Source organism: Ambystoma mexicanum, chromosome 2q, assembly GCF_040938575.1.
Source record: "Ambystoma mexicanum isolate Mex_15411 chromosome 2q, UKY_AmexF1_1, whole genome shotgun sequence".
In the NCBI taxonomy this organism is placed as follows: Eukaryota; Metazoa; Chordata; class Amphibia; order Caudata; family Ambystomatidae; genus Ambystoma; species Ambystoma mexicanum.
In genome coordinates, this window is record NC_090924.1 from 56,113,037 (window position 1) to 56,130,816 (window position 17,780).

General features: G+C 46.1%; 1 protein-coding gene across 1 annotated transcript in view; it reads right to left on the minus strand.

The window, feature by feature from the left end:
- Window positions 1–17,780, minus strand: part of LOC138569129 (enoyl-CoA delta isomerase 1, mitochondrial-like) — a 216,450-nt gene that overhangs the window by 148,608 nt on the left and 50,062 nt on the right. The window contains exon 3 of the mRNA XM_069646813.1: window positions 1,941–2,068. Within this exon, the coding sequence (XP_069502914.1) occupies window positions 1,941–2,068 (128 nt within the window). The remainder of the gene's footprint in view (window positions 1–1,940; window positions 2,069–17,780) is intronic.

Sequence of the window (17,780 nt, forward strand, 5' to 3'; positions counted from 1 at the left end):
CAACAATGTAATAGATTGTTTTTGGGCAAATGTCAGGCAAGCCACCCGACATGCTAGGGCCAGTAGAATAACCTCCATGTGCCAGCTATAGGGGATACCACCCCAACGACCTAATCAGGTGGGCTCTTAGGTTTTTGGGGAAAAGCCCTGATTTGTGATGTCCTAACGTAAGCAAAGCCCCCGACACAGGATCAGGAGCTGTGACTGCTGGAGAATTCTGATCTGCTCTGTTATGAAAAATAAAGGACAGTTTTGACTTGCCCTTGGCTCAGTCTTCCGTTTGTATGCCGGGAGAGGGTTTGTTGGGCCCTGGTTGCTCAGAGCAGTGAATACGTAGTGTGAACCCTGGTCCTCTCTAGCATACCTATACAGCCATGTTTGGACACTAGCCGCAGTAGGTAGCCAAATGCGGTAAATGAAGAAAGGCTAAAGTAAAATACACCACATAAATTGCAAAAAGTAAATGCTGCCACCAACTTGTGCCTTCGGCACACCTAAAGTAACTAAAAATCCTCTGAGTGTTAGTCTAGGTTAAAACAAAAAGTACACCCCATTGTACAATGATAAAGTTACCAAAAGTAATAACAAGTTAACAAAAGAGGCAACAAAGTAATGGGGAAACTATGTTTTCCAGTTCTGACAGCCTGAAGGGCATGTCAGTTTCCCCATGACAAATGAGTAAAAGCTAGTGTAGTGAGGCCGAAGGCTTCACTGCACTGCAAAAAGAGCAGGTCAGATTAAGAAATTAAAGCAAAATACGTTTGGGGGGTCCATTAACACTTGAAAGAAAGGTGCTGTAAAGAGAAATCTTTCCCAACAGTCCCCTTTTCCACATGGGCTCACCTGGGTGCAGCACAGACTCACATTTCTTCTTTTACTGCAGACAGGTTTGCATTTGATCAGCCACAGACAAGAGTACACCTTGCATACAGGACCCTGCATTGTGTCCCACCTTTTCACCCTTTACCCCTCTACCTCATGTCCAGCTTTCCACCTTCCTGCTGACAACCATCACAGCATAGGCGGAAGACAGAGCAACTGTACTCCATTGCCCAGCATTTCCACATCCTTAAGTGAAAGAGGCCATCTGCCATAATGGAATTCACTATCAAAATCGTTCACTAGTGATTTGGTGAGTAGGTATTCATGGATTGAGGATAAAGCCATTTCAGGGGCATGGAGTCTACTGTACAATCTCAGGATTGAGGGCAACTAGAGTATTAACCAATTGTTATTGAATACCAGCAAAGTCAATTTTGACAGCGAAAACAATGTAAAATATAAAACTTAGTTTACAGCATACCATTTGGGGACTAGTCAATCAGGGCTTCATTGGCTACAATGAGTACTTCTGGGCTCTCAAAACCTCTAAAGGCCAAAAAGCATCAGCGTTCAAAACTTCATGGAAGTCACATCAGATGAGATGGGAGGTCCATCATCCTTGTGTGCCAAGTCTCTACCGGACTGTGTTGAACAAGCAATGCTGTAGTAGGAGTAACCCATCAAACACATCAGTTATCGCTGTGGCTTGGGAGAGAAAGATGGGACAGGGTTTATCGTTTTATGCCTTGGTTCCATTGAGTGGCATTTTAGTTCAACATTCCGTACTTCAGAAAGTAATGCTACAATGTAATTCAAAACTTCCCAGTCCTTGATTCCCCTTTCCCTGTTTTTAGGTTATGCTTCCTTCTGAAGGATAAGGAGACGTTCAACCTATCCACAATCCACAACCTGAATCTTAACACAAGACTGTGTGACTTTTCAAATGATAGGACGATTTGCTCCATAACTCTGTGAAACACTGGGTAAAAGGGTCCTATCTCCTCCCCAAATCCACATTAAACAGCAAAGGGCTTAAAGCGAACACATGCCTCAAAAAGGGACCTTATCTAGTGGGACTTAGCCAAACCCAATCTTCTTTAAACGGCAGAACTTCTTACCGATGTTATAATGACTCCGCGGCAGCCCTTGTCCATCTCCAGCTTATCCAGGCCAATGGCAACCTCAGTCAGAAAGTCCAGGCTCATACTGTTGACAGGAGGACTCTTCATGGCCATGACTGCAACCCCTGAAAGATGTCAAAATAAAGCATGAAAAGTATGAAAGGCTCCATCCCCAAGTCAGGCTACACTGTATTTAAGGCTGTGCAGCAAAAGCTATTTAAGTGTTTTCATAATGTTGCTGAAGATGTCAATTTGGTCTTAATGTGAATCATGATTGTCGGTTGCGTTTGAAAATTACCTGTTCAGTGTTGTAGGAATAAACCACATTACTACCATTTGTACCATACTGCACGTTGCTCAACACCTGCTCCTTTCAAACTTCACCTCAGTGTTTTCATGCTTTAAAGGCCTGTCGGGAGCACAAGTGGGGTCCACACAGAGGCTGAACGCAAATTGGAAGTAAAACCAGATTTTAAGAACAAAGTTATGTGGATCAAAAATGAAACGGGTTCATGATATACTTTACAACAGTTAGGAACTCCCCGTCACTTACAGCCTCAAGGTACAGGCAGTATAACTTGGTGACAACACGTTCGCCTTGGAATCAAGACAGAGCAAAACAGGTTTGAATCTCTGGTCTGTGCTTAGAAGCCTCTTTGGTATTGAGCATGTTATAAAACACAAATCCTAATTAATAATTAATTATAAAGGTAATACCTCAACTGCAGGTGCAGACTGGTCGCTGCCACAACTTCAAGCTGTAGATAAATGAATTTCTCCTAGACTTAGTGTCAGGTTTACGGGGTCCCTGCACCCTTATTCAGTGAGCCAGTCAGGTTCTTTCGAGCATTTGTGATCTTAGTCTCAAGAGTGCGCCTGCACCCGTTCTTCCTCAAGCTACAGATGTTATAAAGGCTTCAATCATCGCCCTCGCTTAAGGTCCTGATTGTTGCCATTGTCACCACCACATTTCACCCGCCCCTGCCCCAAATCTCTCGTCCTGCTCCACCTTTCCGCCATCAACACGCTCATACATCCTTCCTACCATTCATAATGGGATCTTACGCCTACCCCTGCCTTCGGCCAAGCGTGCCCTTCCAAAACCTTCTTACTCAGATTGGTTAGGTTCTGTATTGTTCTTCTGATATTTCTCTACCACCTCATGGTATTCTCCTCCAATGTAATCCTCAAACTCTCCTCCATCCACCTCTTGGGTGCTGACCAGTGGATCTATCCCATACTACCCCAGGATACAACATCCGCTAGCTTGGAGTGGCATCATGTGTCATTCCACCAGATCTTGCCAGGCAGGTGACCTCATTAAAGGATCTTATGGCGGACATGTGGCTGAAGATTGCTAAATCTCTGCAACGGCAAGGACCTTTTGTTAATCGACTATGAGAAAAAGTACTTAAATGCCAGCTTTGTTTTCTTTTCTTCAGATGTTTTATCATTGGTACGTCATATGAGCATATGCCGTGCGGGTAGGAAACCGTGCCTGCAACCGAAGATCACTGAAGCGGTGCGTGCATACGTCCCTTGTGGCTCAGATGGAACTTTGTCTTTGAAGAAGAGTAATGGACATCTGTAGAAAGCCGTGTTATCTCTAGGTGCAATAGACATGCTGGCCTGATGCATCTTCTAAGTGCAATAGACAGGCTGTCGTCCTGAAAACCCAGGATTCCAATTTAAAGTATCTATTGAATGGATTTATAAGCAATCCCCCAGATCTTTCGACATCAGCCAAATTAATAACATGGATCTTATAGGTGAAATCAATGTGCACTAAGCAGGATACCCAGTATGTTTTTTGTGCAGTGGGCAGGCTATCCTAGTACATTCCATGTGTGATATACCGGCTACCCTCAAACTGTTAGGCGTTATCCTAATACATCTTCTAAGTGCAATAATCAACCTCAGGACTCTTCAAATGCAATATCTAGGCCAGCCGCATAAATCTGTAAGTGTAGAGTCAGGTTAACATTGAATCTTTCAGGTGCTATACCAAGCCAATTGCAATAGACCTGCTATCCTAAAACATCTTCTGAGTGCAGTTAACAGTCTATCCTCACATATTCTAGGAGCAATAGAGTTTGTCCTAATATACCTTCAAGGCGCATTAGACAGGTTCTCCTTATAATCATCTGACTGCTATGCACCGGATACCATTATAAATCTTTTAAGCGTAATAGAAACGCTGCCGTTTGAGTGCAAACACATTGATCACCCCCAAAATACATCCAGGTGAAAGTGTTAACTCTCAAATCCATCTAAGCGCAACGTATTTCCTGCCCCAAGAAACATCCAAGTCTTACATAAACTGTGGCCCCTAATCGATTTACACAGCTATCTAAGGAGGGTGGCAGGTAATCTACATAAAGTTCTGGTTTGATAGTATTAATGACGAAGTGGTAGGGTTTTAGTTAAGCACAGTAATGTCTGTGCTCACAGCCCACAACACTTAACTTAGTTATTGCTATAGGATGCTATGTCAGCCGCCCATGGGCAAACAGAGGTGGCTGCCCAGAGGGCCGGACGTGCATTAAGAAGGGCTCTTGAGCTCGTGCATGTGGGTTTGTCATCTTGCTGCCAAGGACACCTCTAATCACAGGAGGGTGGGCGGCAGCAGCTGAGCGGCAAGAATACACAGCAGAGCGGGAAGACGACAGGGGAGGGGGTTGGGACGGGGTCTCCTCCAATGTAAGCCTGAAACTGTGCTCCATCCACCTCTTGGGTGCTGACCAGTGGATCTAACCCATACTACCCCAGGATACAACATCCGCTAGCTTGGAGAGGCACCAGCACCATGTGTCATTCCACCAGATTTTGCCAGGCAGGGGACCTCATTACAGGGCCTTATGGCGGACGTGTGGCTGAAGATTGCTAAATCTCTGAAAGGGAGAGGGGGAAAGTGGGATACATTACGTGGGAGAGGGGGTTGGAAAATAAATAATGCAGGAAAAAAACATACTCAAAGAGCACGAGATAGGAGAAAAGGGATAAGAAAGTAAAAGGTGGGGGGGGGGTGGGCAAGTCACTCACCACCAGGATGGTGTGCAGAGGCCGGCGAAGGACCCTCACTCATGGGCCTGCGGTGCATGAAAAGGGGCTCTCAAGCTTGTGGGTTTGTCCTGCTGCCGGGGAGGCCTCCAATCACGGGCCGGGAAGAGGGCAGGGGAGCTCGGCATGGGTGTGGGGCGAGGGAAACACTGTGTGCCTCAGGGAAGGGGCACATTGTATACCATTTGTATTCACTGCTTTGCCTTCGTTACTTTTGCAGCAAAAGATCAATCAATGAAAGCAGAGTGCCAAATGTGCACTCGCCACTAACCATGGACTAGTAATACTCGACTCTTAGCAAGTAAGAAATGGTGTGTGCTGTGTATATGCATAGAATTGAGGTGGCGACTGACTATTGCTGAGCTTGCAACTTGAATTTTTCCTCCTTGATAAAAGCATAATTACGAATGTCTCCTGCTGCAACTATTAACAAAACCTGCTCAAGCAAACCTGTAAAAACACACATATTTGAAACCCCACTTCGCAAATAACTACTCTGCACAGTCTCAGATATTGGGGACATTGATTTAGTCCAGGAGCCATGGGCAACTAGGTTAGCCTTTCACTACTATACTGGCAACTCATGACGTCCAATGAGGCGATGAACACACAATGTATGAGTAGATATGAAGCATTTTCTCTAAACTACATTGGGTTTGTTCAGAGAAAGAATGATTTGGTAAAGTCGGTTCTGGTTCCAGGTAAGAAATAGACAATTTATTACCATAAAATGCTTGAATCTGCAATTCGTCACCAAATGTGGCACTCGCCATCGTCAACTCACATCTTTTAAGTTAATCATTCTTAAAGGCTTTGCTATGCTTCAGACGATTAAACAAAAACTGGATGGACCTTTGCAAGGTCGAACACAAGAAATGATACCTCGCTAGATAGTGGCCCCGATTTCTTCTTTTTTCCTCTAGCTAATTTGATTTCTCCCCCGGCCCCTCCCCCTGATAAGTTAGAAACCGAGTCCTCATCAGCCAACAAACCGATCGGCCACTGAGAAAGCATAAGCTTCACAGAGTAAAAGGTGCTTCAGTAAGCTGTTTGGGCTTAACTTTCGGTGGAATGCCTATAACCGTACTGTTTTTTTAAACTGCGCACCGCCTTACAGTGAAGTGCAGAATGGATAATTTGTATCCCTTTTGTTTTCATTAGCTGGTGGAAGCAGATACTTTTCTGCAGTTTTTTTGGTTTACTTTCTCGCATGCACTTTTGCATTTCACCGAATGATACCCTTTAGAGTACTACACGCTCTGAAATTACTGCTACAATATTTCACTGTGTTCTCTTGCCGTAGGGTAATTTGGCCTTTTCTTGCCCTTTCAGGGCCGGATATTTCATATAAAGCATGTCCTTTACTGGCCAAAGTGGCGGTATGTGTTTATAGCCCAATGTGTGGTCTAGGACTATGTGGACCCAGTCCACATGCTGGCCAAGTTTACCTGTTGAAGGGAAGATTTGTGGACTGCAGAATTTAGGATAAAAAGGTAGCCGCCTGCAACCTTTCACCAGACCATCATTGGAGCGAAGACCCCTTTGAAGAGGAGCAGCCCGCTGAAGACCTGGAACACATCATTGCAGCCAGCCAGTCAACTTCCCTGAGAAGCCCTGCTCCTTTGTCCGAAATCCTGAATGTCTTAATTGGTGCTTCAACCCCTGAACAAGCGACCACCCCTGCTCTTGGATCCTGCACTTTAAAGCCTTCAGAAGTGTCCAAGGACCACCAAGTGGACCAACCAGCTCCCTCCTGGGCTGCCTCCCTGAAAACATTGCCGTCCGAAGTATAACTTGAGATTCCACACCCTCAACTAGTGAAACAACTAGTGAAACAAGTAGGCTTCCTCTGCAGTTTTATTTCTGCAGCACAAACAGGGGCTTTGCAGGACATCTTTTTTTTCTTCCACAAGGATCTCTTTGCCCCGTTTGATCAGTGGTCGGTATTGTACGATTTGACCGACTATAAAAGTCTGACCTCACCAAAAGACCTAAAACAAACACCACGAAATGTTTGGACTACCAAAAGTCCAAACTTTTCGTGGTGTGTGTTTAGGTGTTTCGATGAGGTCGGACTTGGGGCTGGGGGGAGGGGGGGTTGTCCCCTGCAACACCCCACTCACTATGCTGTACAGTTTATTGAGCGGGGGTAACACCTGCAGCTTCCAAAAAAAAAACGAAAAAAGGACCCTGCGGCACCGGTTCCACATCATGGAAGTGAAAGAGAACTGGCGCTGCAGGGGCACAGCGTGAAGGAAAGGTAAGTAGGGTTTGGTTATGTGGGGGTGTGTTAAGGGTGGGGGAGTGGGTTTGTAAGGGTTTTAAATACGTGTTCGCAGGGGAAATGCACAAACCTTTTGTTCACACATTTCTCATGCAAACATTTCCGTCGCTGACTTTTCATGAAGGTAAGCGGCTTTCAACCCATAAATGCTTACAGGGTGTAAAGGTTAGGAGAGTTGCACGCATTAATACTGCATAACAGACAAACGTTCCCAAAACATGGCGCACATTTGCAACAAGATGATAGAAAGTGAGGAGACTCTATGGTAACCTAATAACACATCCGAATACGACGTGGCAGGCTGCCCGTCATTTGTTTAGTTGTGCCCGACTCTACAAGCCATTACAGCTGGATCCCAGGTAAGCCAGCGCCTTAGTTTGTTACAAGCAGTCATGTATTCTATTAGTTGAATAAAAGTAACAACTTACTAAACTTTATCCAATAACGAGCGCGGACTGTGAATACATTAGTCTCCCGTGTTGTTTATAAAACACACTTTTTGCTATGCGCTGGGAATGTGGTCATTTTCTATTCTATGCTCCTGTCCATCATTATATAAAATATGCTACGTTTGCATTTTTTCTAACGCGCCTTTCCGCGCTATGAACGCGAACACTGCTAAGTATTGCCTAATGCTTGACAGTTTCAGATGATTTTGACTTCATAAAAAGTTTAAAAATAAGTTGCTTGTGCGCAGGGGGTCCCCGTCTCTTTCAAGCTCCGTGAAACTTTTGCTCGATACCTCAGCCAGTGCTAACAAGGGCGATCCCAGTAGATCTCGGTTCATTGAAGGACTAAACAATCTAGTCTTGGATGGATCATCTATCACTACTAGACACGTTATAATCCTATTCATTGTATTCCAGATGGGATTTATCCCTGTTATCATTCTTCCAATCATTAATACAAATGGCGGGAGAACACGGAAAGACATACATTTACCAATTGTTTGGAAAAAATTGACTTAAACATATAGGCGAATATAGAAACAGATTATATATTGTGTTCTGCCTATAAATCTTAACTAGATCAGCACACACTGATCAAAACGGTTAAATCCGTCCAACATGGGTGAAGTTTTGATGTCAACTAGACCAATAAAAATCCTATTGGGTAGACTGATATGAAATATTTGTTCTAATTTGGACATATGCAGTAACGAATTTTGAAGACTGCGATTTTTTGTATTTTTTGTCAAATCATTAACCTAACCACAATATTTTGTGGTTTTTCTTCATCATTTTATATTCCCTGTCCATGTCTTATGGTTTGTTGGATATAATATGTGCGATATGATGCTTCTCTCATCCTAAATACCCCTCACCTTCACTCCTCCTCGTCGTCGTCTGTCTGTCTGTCTGCAATATGGTTACATATTACGTATTTTGATCATGTAACAATGTTATTTATGGTTTTATTCTACTTTATACGAGCCCGGATTTGTGAAAGGCAAGAGTTTGCCGAAACATTTGTTATCCATGGGCATTTTGTTATGACAGTGCACAGGATTCTGATACGATCCACCGATTAAATACAACCTTTGTGTTGCACTTATCTAGTTGTGGCGCAGGTTTATGTGGAGGGCTATAACTTTTGTCCTAAGATACAGTAAATCACAAGATACTATCACGGACAATCGTGGAGAACTAGATTGATTCAGACTCTGAAATGGATTGACTCATTCAAAACCGAAGGTTCTAAAGTAACAGCATGGCTTCTTCCAGACAATTTAATTTTGGGAATCACTCTTTGGAGTCCCCTCAGTAGTTTTCCACCCCCACCCCCATTTTTCAAAACACTTACCAATATTTAGTAGTCAGATGGACTTCTACTGAAGTCCCCCTGCCTTTGAACCCCTTTTCACTCACTTAAGGTCCAAGATTTCCCATAAAATTCCCAGGCCTAGGTGTGCTTCTTCAGCACCCCATTTGTGCCTTATGGTGATTCGATCACCCTGAATTGGTTTTTCGGAGGGGTAGGCTGAAGGCAGCTAGCAGTTAATTTAGTTTTCAATAATGTACCTTTTTTGGTAGCCATGTTTTCATCTTTCAAGTTCTACCCACAGCTGTTTCGTTATATATGAGCTTCCTGTTACTCAGAGCATGAGGCCTACGTGAAGCCTTCAACAACGTGAACATTAACAAACCCAACAACGTTACAAATATATCTTGAGGCATCTCTGTTAGTGCTCCATATTCATTGGTAGAATAAAGATATAAATTATAAATGTCCAGACGAATACAATTTCATTAGAAAAAAAAAACAATTAAAAAAGGTTTTTCAGCGTAAACCAAAATATTGAGTACCTCAGCCTATCCAGGATCAGTCAGACCTGCACCTAGGGACCCTTTTATATCGTTGCAGGTCTTATGTCGTAATCCCACGAAGCAACTACAATCCAAAACACCAAAGGTTTCGTCCTTATTTAACTGGCAGACAAACTCTAACCTTTAATAGGCAGATTAGCTCATTTAAATTGCTTCCGAGGTGTATTCGGGATTTTGGTTCCGGTACTTTCTTCCTGTGCCCCACCTGTCCACCAACAGCTGCAGTTTTGTGCTAGGTCAGGCCTTTGATGTTAGAACCCTCTTCAGGCCATGTTGCTGCGGCTTCCTACTATTTACCGCTGAGGGAATCCACCTTTGCGCTGGTCACTACCATCGCCTGGAAGGGTTTTGAGACTCCACACCCTACATTATCTGCTCCTCACGGACGTACTGGGTTTCCCAAACGTAGTCTTTGTGGGACCATCTTCTGCTGGTTCGAACCCTTCCTTTGTCCTTCAAGCCTCTGAAACCTGCTTTGTCAGGCTCCCTTTCTGTCCTCGAGTCTTCATCGCAATGGTTTTGCTTCTTGCATGAGGAACTCTCTTCTAGGAAGGCAATTTTTTCTTTTTTGGTAATTGGAGTCATTCTTAGTCTGGCATTCAAGTCCCTGGTAAGTCTCATCCTGTAAACTGCAAGATGCCTTGTACTTACCGGGTTGGTTAGCCTTACTGGATCAGATTTCCTGGGAGCCAACACAGAATACTTAATTCTGGGTCCTGAGGCGGTTGGTTATTTGCAATATTCTCAATCAAGCGTTCCAGTAGAAACGATTCACAAGTAGGTTTCCACCACATTTTCCTTTGGATTTCTAGTGGGTTGTGTTGCATTTTCTTCTAGGGCTACGGGTTCTCGAAACCGACCTGCGGAACTCATCAATAGTGTCTCCTCTGGTTCTCCCTGTGGTGGTTTCCTGCAGGTGGGGATCGAACTGGGACCTTTCCTTCGCCTCATACATGCAAATTAGCCCACTGACTTCTTCCGATTTCTAGGGAACGTTCTACTCACCTGAAACTCTTCTAAAGTGACTTTGGCTGTTCTTACCTGCCTCTGGATATGTTTCCTGGACTCAGTTTGCACGTAGGGGGTTTTAAACCAAGAACTAGAATGTTAGCTCTTACCTATGAATTTGAATGCATTTGTACCTTCCGGAGTAGTCCGGACTTCCTCTTCTGTAACTGTGAAGGTCTATTTACACTACCTATTTATGGTGATGTAAACTAGTTTACCTTGAAGTACCATGACCTGGTGTGTAGCTAAAATGTTGCTTGCCTTTTGAGAACTTCTGACTGTTCCAGCCCTGTAGAACCATTGATTTGCATGCGCATTTATATTCTCTTAAATACTATTTCCTAGAAGCCTAGACATTCAGTGAATTTGTTAGTAATGGCACCGGGATCCTGAATGACCATTTAACTGTGTTTTGATGTCTGGTTCCTTTTCTTCCCATCCCTTGACCTTACACGTAATTTGTCTGCTGCAAGGTAGTGGGCCTACAGTATAATATAGTGGTGGGTTGTGCATTTAGAACATTTACTGCTCTTATAAATAGACTGGTTAATGTTATACTATGTGTTTTGTTTGCTGAAGAACTTATTTACTTAAAGATACATCTATAGCCAAGATTACCAATGTGTACATGTTTCAATACACCAGTGTAGTTCATTTTCTATGGATAAGTGTATGGACTAATTGGACCTCAGCCTACTTCCCCTTACTAGAATTATAGAGTTAAGCCCGACTTCTGTCATGTTACCGTTTTAGGAGAGTTTTGGCTTCCCTCTTGGGCTGGGAGCTGTGCCCCACCTTCAGGTAAGTGACCGTACAGAGGTCTGGCCAAAAAACACTCACGCTTATCAACGTAAAGCTTGGTCTCACAAGGCTCGGTTTGGTTCCTACTCCCATTCCACATTTATGGGCGTCCCTTTGCACAGGCAATGCACGCATCCTGAATCAAACAATAGATAGATGCAGACGATATGCAGCTAAACCTCAGCCTGAAAAAGGGAAAGGTTAACAGCAGAAATAGCCCAGAATGCTTGAAAGAACATTTCTAATGCCTAAGCAGTACCAAAACATAAACCCTGTTACTTCTCATTTGGCCTAGTAATCCTATACCTTTTGAAAAAGGACCTGTACTGTAGCAACAAAAAAGCATGTTAAACACTGTTAAAACTAATGAGGCTCAGGAATGCACTTCCACTAAGAAATGATGTGCACTTTAAATAAGTAATTATGTGCAAATCACCAGAACACACTGATCATATCCCATACAGACTAAAGCAACAGTTTACATGTGGGAGCATCCAAAAAGGGAAACAAGAAAAAGGAAATCCAGAACCAAGCCAACGGACACCAACTAAACACAAAGGGAACCAAACAACTAATGCATGCATTGAAAATCACTTCACTTGCTCATAGTGGAGCAGAGGATCGCATTCAAAATCTCTTTAACCATGGAAAATTCAAACACATTGTGACAAACTGCTCCACAAAGACCAAGGTTTGAGCTCTCCCCTTCAAAAGAAAGCCACATGCTCTTCCTTTGCAGCAGTAGAACTCAATGGACCTGCAATTAAAAAGCAGACTAATAAAAGTGGAGGAGAGTTCCGAAAGTGCGTTGGGTAGTGCCACCGTGTCTTTTCCCCAGAGACTCCCTTGTGAAAGCTGAACCATGGTAGGAGACAGGGGTCAGGATGCTGAATTACCTCCATGACAGGTGTTCTAGTTCCATGTTAAAACACCTTGAGCCAGTCCTGCTTTTTGTTTCCAATTGCATGCTGAACTTGTAGCTTCGTTTTTGCGCATTGCAGGGTTAGTCTTAAGTCCCAGCATGCAGTGGGTAAAAGAAAAAAACAGGACTGGCCCAAAGACTGCACATGGAACTGGGAAACCTGGCAGATATGGAATTACAAGAAAGGTGCACTGTGAGACCAGCCATCATATGTCCAATATGAGACACAAAATGGTGTGAATACTTGGGGTGTGTTGCGTAGTGAATACGCCATATTGCGCATGCGCGGGCCTTAACGAGGCTTGCGCATGCGCGTGTTCAATAAAGACGGTCCCAACCGGCAGTTGCAGCCAGGACCTGAGCAGGCAACACGCGTCCCGTGTGTGTTCTTGTGGGACGCATGCCTGCGCACGTGTGAATGCCGGCGAGGACCCCGGAGGTCCCCCGCCCATACAACACTGGCGACGAGGAGCAGCGGCATCGGAGGCACGAGTCATTTCTCCGATCAAGTCGGAGATGGTGTCTCTTCTCCGTGCCGTCACGGACCTACGCACATGGCCGGCGGCCATCTTGATTACAACGCGGATCGCAGTGGTTGCGGCCCGGAAAGGTGCTTGTGCGCCGGCTGCGATCCTTTGCTGTAAAGTACAATTTTTGGGACATTACATGGCCCTCCCGTCTGGGGGGCCATGGATTCAAAACAAACAAAAAAAAAAGACCCAGGAAGTCAGTGGAGACGGCTGGAGGCTTCACCATCCATTGCTGCAGGACCATTTTCTACATCATCTGGTGCTGGGGAACCTGTGCACCCATCCTGAGGCTGGATTGCCTGTGCTAGCATCCAGGGGTTACCTAGCAGTGAGTACCTCATCCTATTGCCATCATGGATGAGGAGGGAGAAGAAGAGGGAGACCCTGCGCCTTTTCCACGCAGAATGCACAGCACCCTTGCGTCTATGCCCGAATTTGACACCACTGGCCCAGCATCCAAGCTGGGGCCGAATTGGCTTCTATGGGTTAAGAAGTTGGAAATGTTTTTCAGGGCATCAGGGGAGACGGACGAGGATGCGAAAATTGCCACTATGGTGTACTCAGCGGGCACAGAGGTCAACAGGATTTATGATTCTCTAAATCTTCAGGTGGTTACGTACAATGCAGTAAAACAGGCCCCCCCAAGACCATTTTCTCCCCATGGCGAATGTCGATTTCGACAGATTTGTTGTGTGCGGAACGGCAGCAAGGGGGAGAGTCACTGGACGAGTTCTGTGCACGGCTGAGGCACCTCGCAAGTACCTGCAGGTGGGTGAATGAGGAGGAGATGGTGCAGAACCAGCTGCTTCAAGGGTGTAGCTCAGGGAAGCTGAGAAGGCAGGTGCTAAGGGAGCCGGGCCTGACACTGCAACAGATCCTCGACACAGGAAGAGCATATGAACTGGCGGAGTCCAGTGGAGCGAAAATGGACGCTGCTATGCACCCTGGGAAGGGCGCAGAAGCGTTTGCAATCGGACGCTCTGCCCCAGGGAGGGCGCGATGGGACACCTAGGAGGGTGGATAGTCCCTCTGCATCTGGTACTCCACAGTCATGTCCATATTGTGGGTATGACCTGCCTCATGTGGGAGAATGCCCGGTGAAGACGAGGGTCTGTGGCCGGTCTAGCACGCCAGGAAACTATGCAAGAGTGTGCAGGGCCTACACCCCAATGACGGCGTCGAGGGGGCCAGCGAGAGTAGGCAGGGGTAATGCCCAGAGAGTGAGGGGCGTGTCGTCAGTTGAGCAAGGCATGCAGGATCTGGACATAGCTGAGGAGGAGGAGATCTTCATTTCTAGCATTGCTACCGGATCCAGAGGGAACAGGCAACCGACGTGCACAGTGAACATTGGTGAGGTGCCCCCCCGTTCTGATAGACACTGGCGCATCAGTCTGCGTATTAGCGGCTGAACACTTTGAGGCTCTCCCAGGCCCTCCCAAGCTGACAAAGTCAAAGGCACGGATATATTATTTTGGTGGAGACACGCCGCTACCGATTCAAGGAGTGTTTGTGGCGCCGGTGGCTCATGGGCCGAACAAGATCAAGGTGAGGTTCTTTGTGACGAGTGTGAACCTGCACTTCCTCCTGAGTTGTGCTGCTTCCGAAGCCCTCGACATTGTACATTTTACGCTGGCCGTATACCATACGGATATTGACCGCCTCCTGCAGCGTTTTGACAGCATTTTTCAGGGGGTCGGAAAACTAAAGGGTGATCCATCAGGCTTCACACTGATGGTTCTATGAGGCCGACAGCCCTCAAACACTGTAGAATACCATTCCACCTAAGGGCACAGGTGGAGAAGGAACTTCAGTCACTCATTGACTTGGACATTATTGAGATGGTTGAGGGCCCAACCCTGTGGGTCTCCCCAATTGTTGTTGCCCCAAAGCCCAAACATCCAGGAGCCGTCCGCATCTGCGTGGACATGAGGTTGCCTAACATTGCCATCAAAAGGGAGCGTCACCTCACGCCCACACTGGATTACATCGTCGGCGAGCTGCAGGGAGCGAAAGTATTCTCCAAGCTGGACCTGAGGTCTGGCTACCATCAACTGGAGCTTCACCCGGAGTTAAGATATATCACCACCTTCACGACTCATGAGGGGGCTGTACCAGTTTAAGAGGCTCTAGAAACCCTGGTCTAGACTTCCTGACGAAAGTTGGTGGCTTGCAGCCAGCCACAATGACAGAGGCAGACACCCATCTGTCGGAACCCTGCATCCATGATCAAAAGGATATCCAGCGATACACCCCTCGGAGGGGTCGGGCGTTAGGCCTACTGGGCCCAGCGCTGTCATCTGCGGCAAGTTCGTTGTCATCACCTCCGTCATTGCATGGGTCAGCCCCCTTGGCCTTCAAGAGGGTGGCCACCACCAACTCGATCGTCAATGACTTCACTTGAGCCACCTGGGTCTCGTGGGGTAGGCCGGTCCTCTTTTCCTGCGCCTTAGTCTTCTCAGGCTTTACCCACAGCTTCGACAGGTTTGCCGATTTCCACTTCGAGGAGGGGCTGGAGCGATGGCTGGAGATGGAGGTAGATGGTTAAGATGAGCACGCCCGACTTTTGCGGGACCCGCTTGTGCAGCGCCCCAGACGGAAATGGACTTGCGGTGCTTGGCCTTGTCTTGGGCCCCCACGGATGGAGTGCCCTCAAAGGACTTAGAAGGCCGCTCTTCAGACCGGCCGGTCCTGGGTGAGGCATGCCCCTGCTTCCCACACGGGGCAGAGGCCTTGGCGCTGAGCCACGCCACCAGTCTACTGCGACAATCCTTCACGGTTTGTTTTGAGAACCCGAGGCAGATTGCACAATCCGCTTCCCTGCGATACGGATAGAGGCACTGGAGGGGTTTGTCCTCCACAAACGCATTCTGCAGTCTGCAGCAGGAGCAGAGCTTGAAAAGGGAACTTCCCTCCTCCTCAGACATGGTCCGGAGTGCGGAGAAAGCCTGATGGCCTTCTGTAATCGTTGATGAAATGTCAACGATTCTTGCGCCTCAGGGGCATTGAAATTCACTGACAAACTGATCCCCGCTTGTCGGCTGATGCAGAGAAAGAGCACACAGTCTGTTTGACCAACAAAAAAAAATATTAAATAATAATAATTAAATCAAACTTTTTACCGAAAAAGCGCAAACATAGATCAGCTCACAGAGCAAAACACGAACTCCCAAAACTTGAACCTGCAATAACAACCAGAATATGGCTGCCAGAGGAAAGGCTTAGAGAGAGGGCAGTCATTGGCTGGGGGCAGTATGACCCAGAGTGCAGTGATTGGTTTAGAGAAGAAATACAGTTTGTTAATGAAAGTGAAACCTTTTTTAAACAGAGGATTCCCGGCCTGACGGGGAATATTCATGAGCATGTGAATCCATGGCAGACCCCATGGTGGAGAAGGAGCGAGACCTGCAACCTAGGTGCAATAGGAGAAAACAGACAGCAAGCTACCCACTACCAACAGACTACAGTGGCCAGAATGAAAAAAACATTCCTTCCTCCACCATCCTATACGCAACCTCATCTGCATCCTAACCTCCACATGGCTACGGGGAGGGGAGCCCTAGACTGAATGGCTCATAACAATATAAATAAGGCGGTCGCGGCCTGGCATCGGGGTGCAAGGCGGTTGGCAACGCAGGATGCCCGTTTGCCCAATTACAGTACCTCCTTCCCTTACACACTTCCTTTGGGACTACACACTCCCCAGTAAGTGCTACTGCATGTGTGTCAACCACACTACACTAACTGATGGGTTCTCAACTCAGATTTGACATGTCCAACAAAGGGAGGCGGGGTTGGGGGGGGGGGGGGTTTGAGGGCCCTACAGGAATCCATATCCCAGTTGGACCAGACTAAGTGAATTTAGGATTGCCTGAAATCATGGCCACATGTAAGATCTGAGCCAGACCCCTCCCCGTCCCCCAACGGGTCTCCCAGAAGGCTGCTCTCCTACCCTGTGTAAAGTCTAAAGTCAAGAAGGCCCAGAAATTGAGGTCACATGACAAAACCCGATCTGGTTTTACAAAGAATGTTCACATTTGACTCGTGCACTAAAATCTGTGGTTATATATATACGGTGGGGGAATAGATGAGGTCAGTTTGAACAGAAAAACAAAAACTACAAATACCTTATCGCACAGGAAACAAAAAGGTGCTCTGGAATCATAGCTAGTCGAATCTGGTACAAACAGCAAATGAAAGAAAAAAAAAAAAGGAAAAGACTACAAATCCTTTTGGAGGGCTGTAAACCAAGGTTTCAGGAATCGCACATCCTGAGTTGGAGCGAATATCGCAAAGGAGGAATGGGTGCCGCACTCTCACAGATTCAGTGCAAATGGAGCAGACGCCCCCAACCATCTAGAACACCAGGAACTTGCATTTCCAGGACTGTTAAATACCCCCAAGGAAGGCAACCTCTGCTCGACTTTCAGAGGCCTGTTTTCGTCTTCAGGGAGAACGGTTCATTGAGATCAGCTCCTTTCACTGAGGAAACGATTCGTAAAATCGATTGATCACTTGGCAAGAGGCAAAGCCCCAGTTCCAAATATGATCCCGGTTGTAAGTATTCGAGTTCCTACGTGAACGATGGGTACAGCTTTTCAAAACTGTTTTTCCACACCTTGTGAGCAGCAGGGTTTATCCAAATTCCAAGTATCATATTACAGATGATCAGTCGACAGACTGCAAGGTTTACCCCAGCCCCAATATAATTCTGTAGGCATTGTGGATAGGTGAAAGATCCATCTTAAATTGGCCATAAGGGCCTTGGCTCTATTGTGGACCAGATTCTTGTTTTTTGGCACCTGTCCAAGTATGCAGACGCCAAGAAAATGCCCCTTAATACAATTTATTGACTTTTCATCTGTCTTTGATCTGTGGGTAAAGTTGGCAAGTCTGTTAATAGACAGA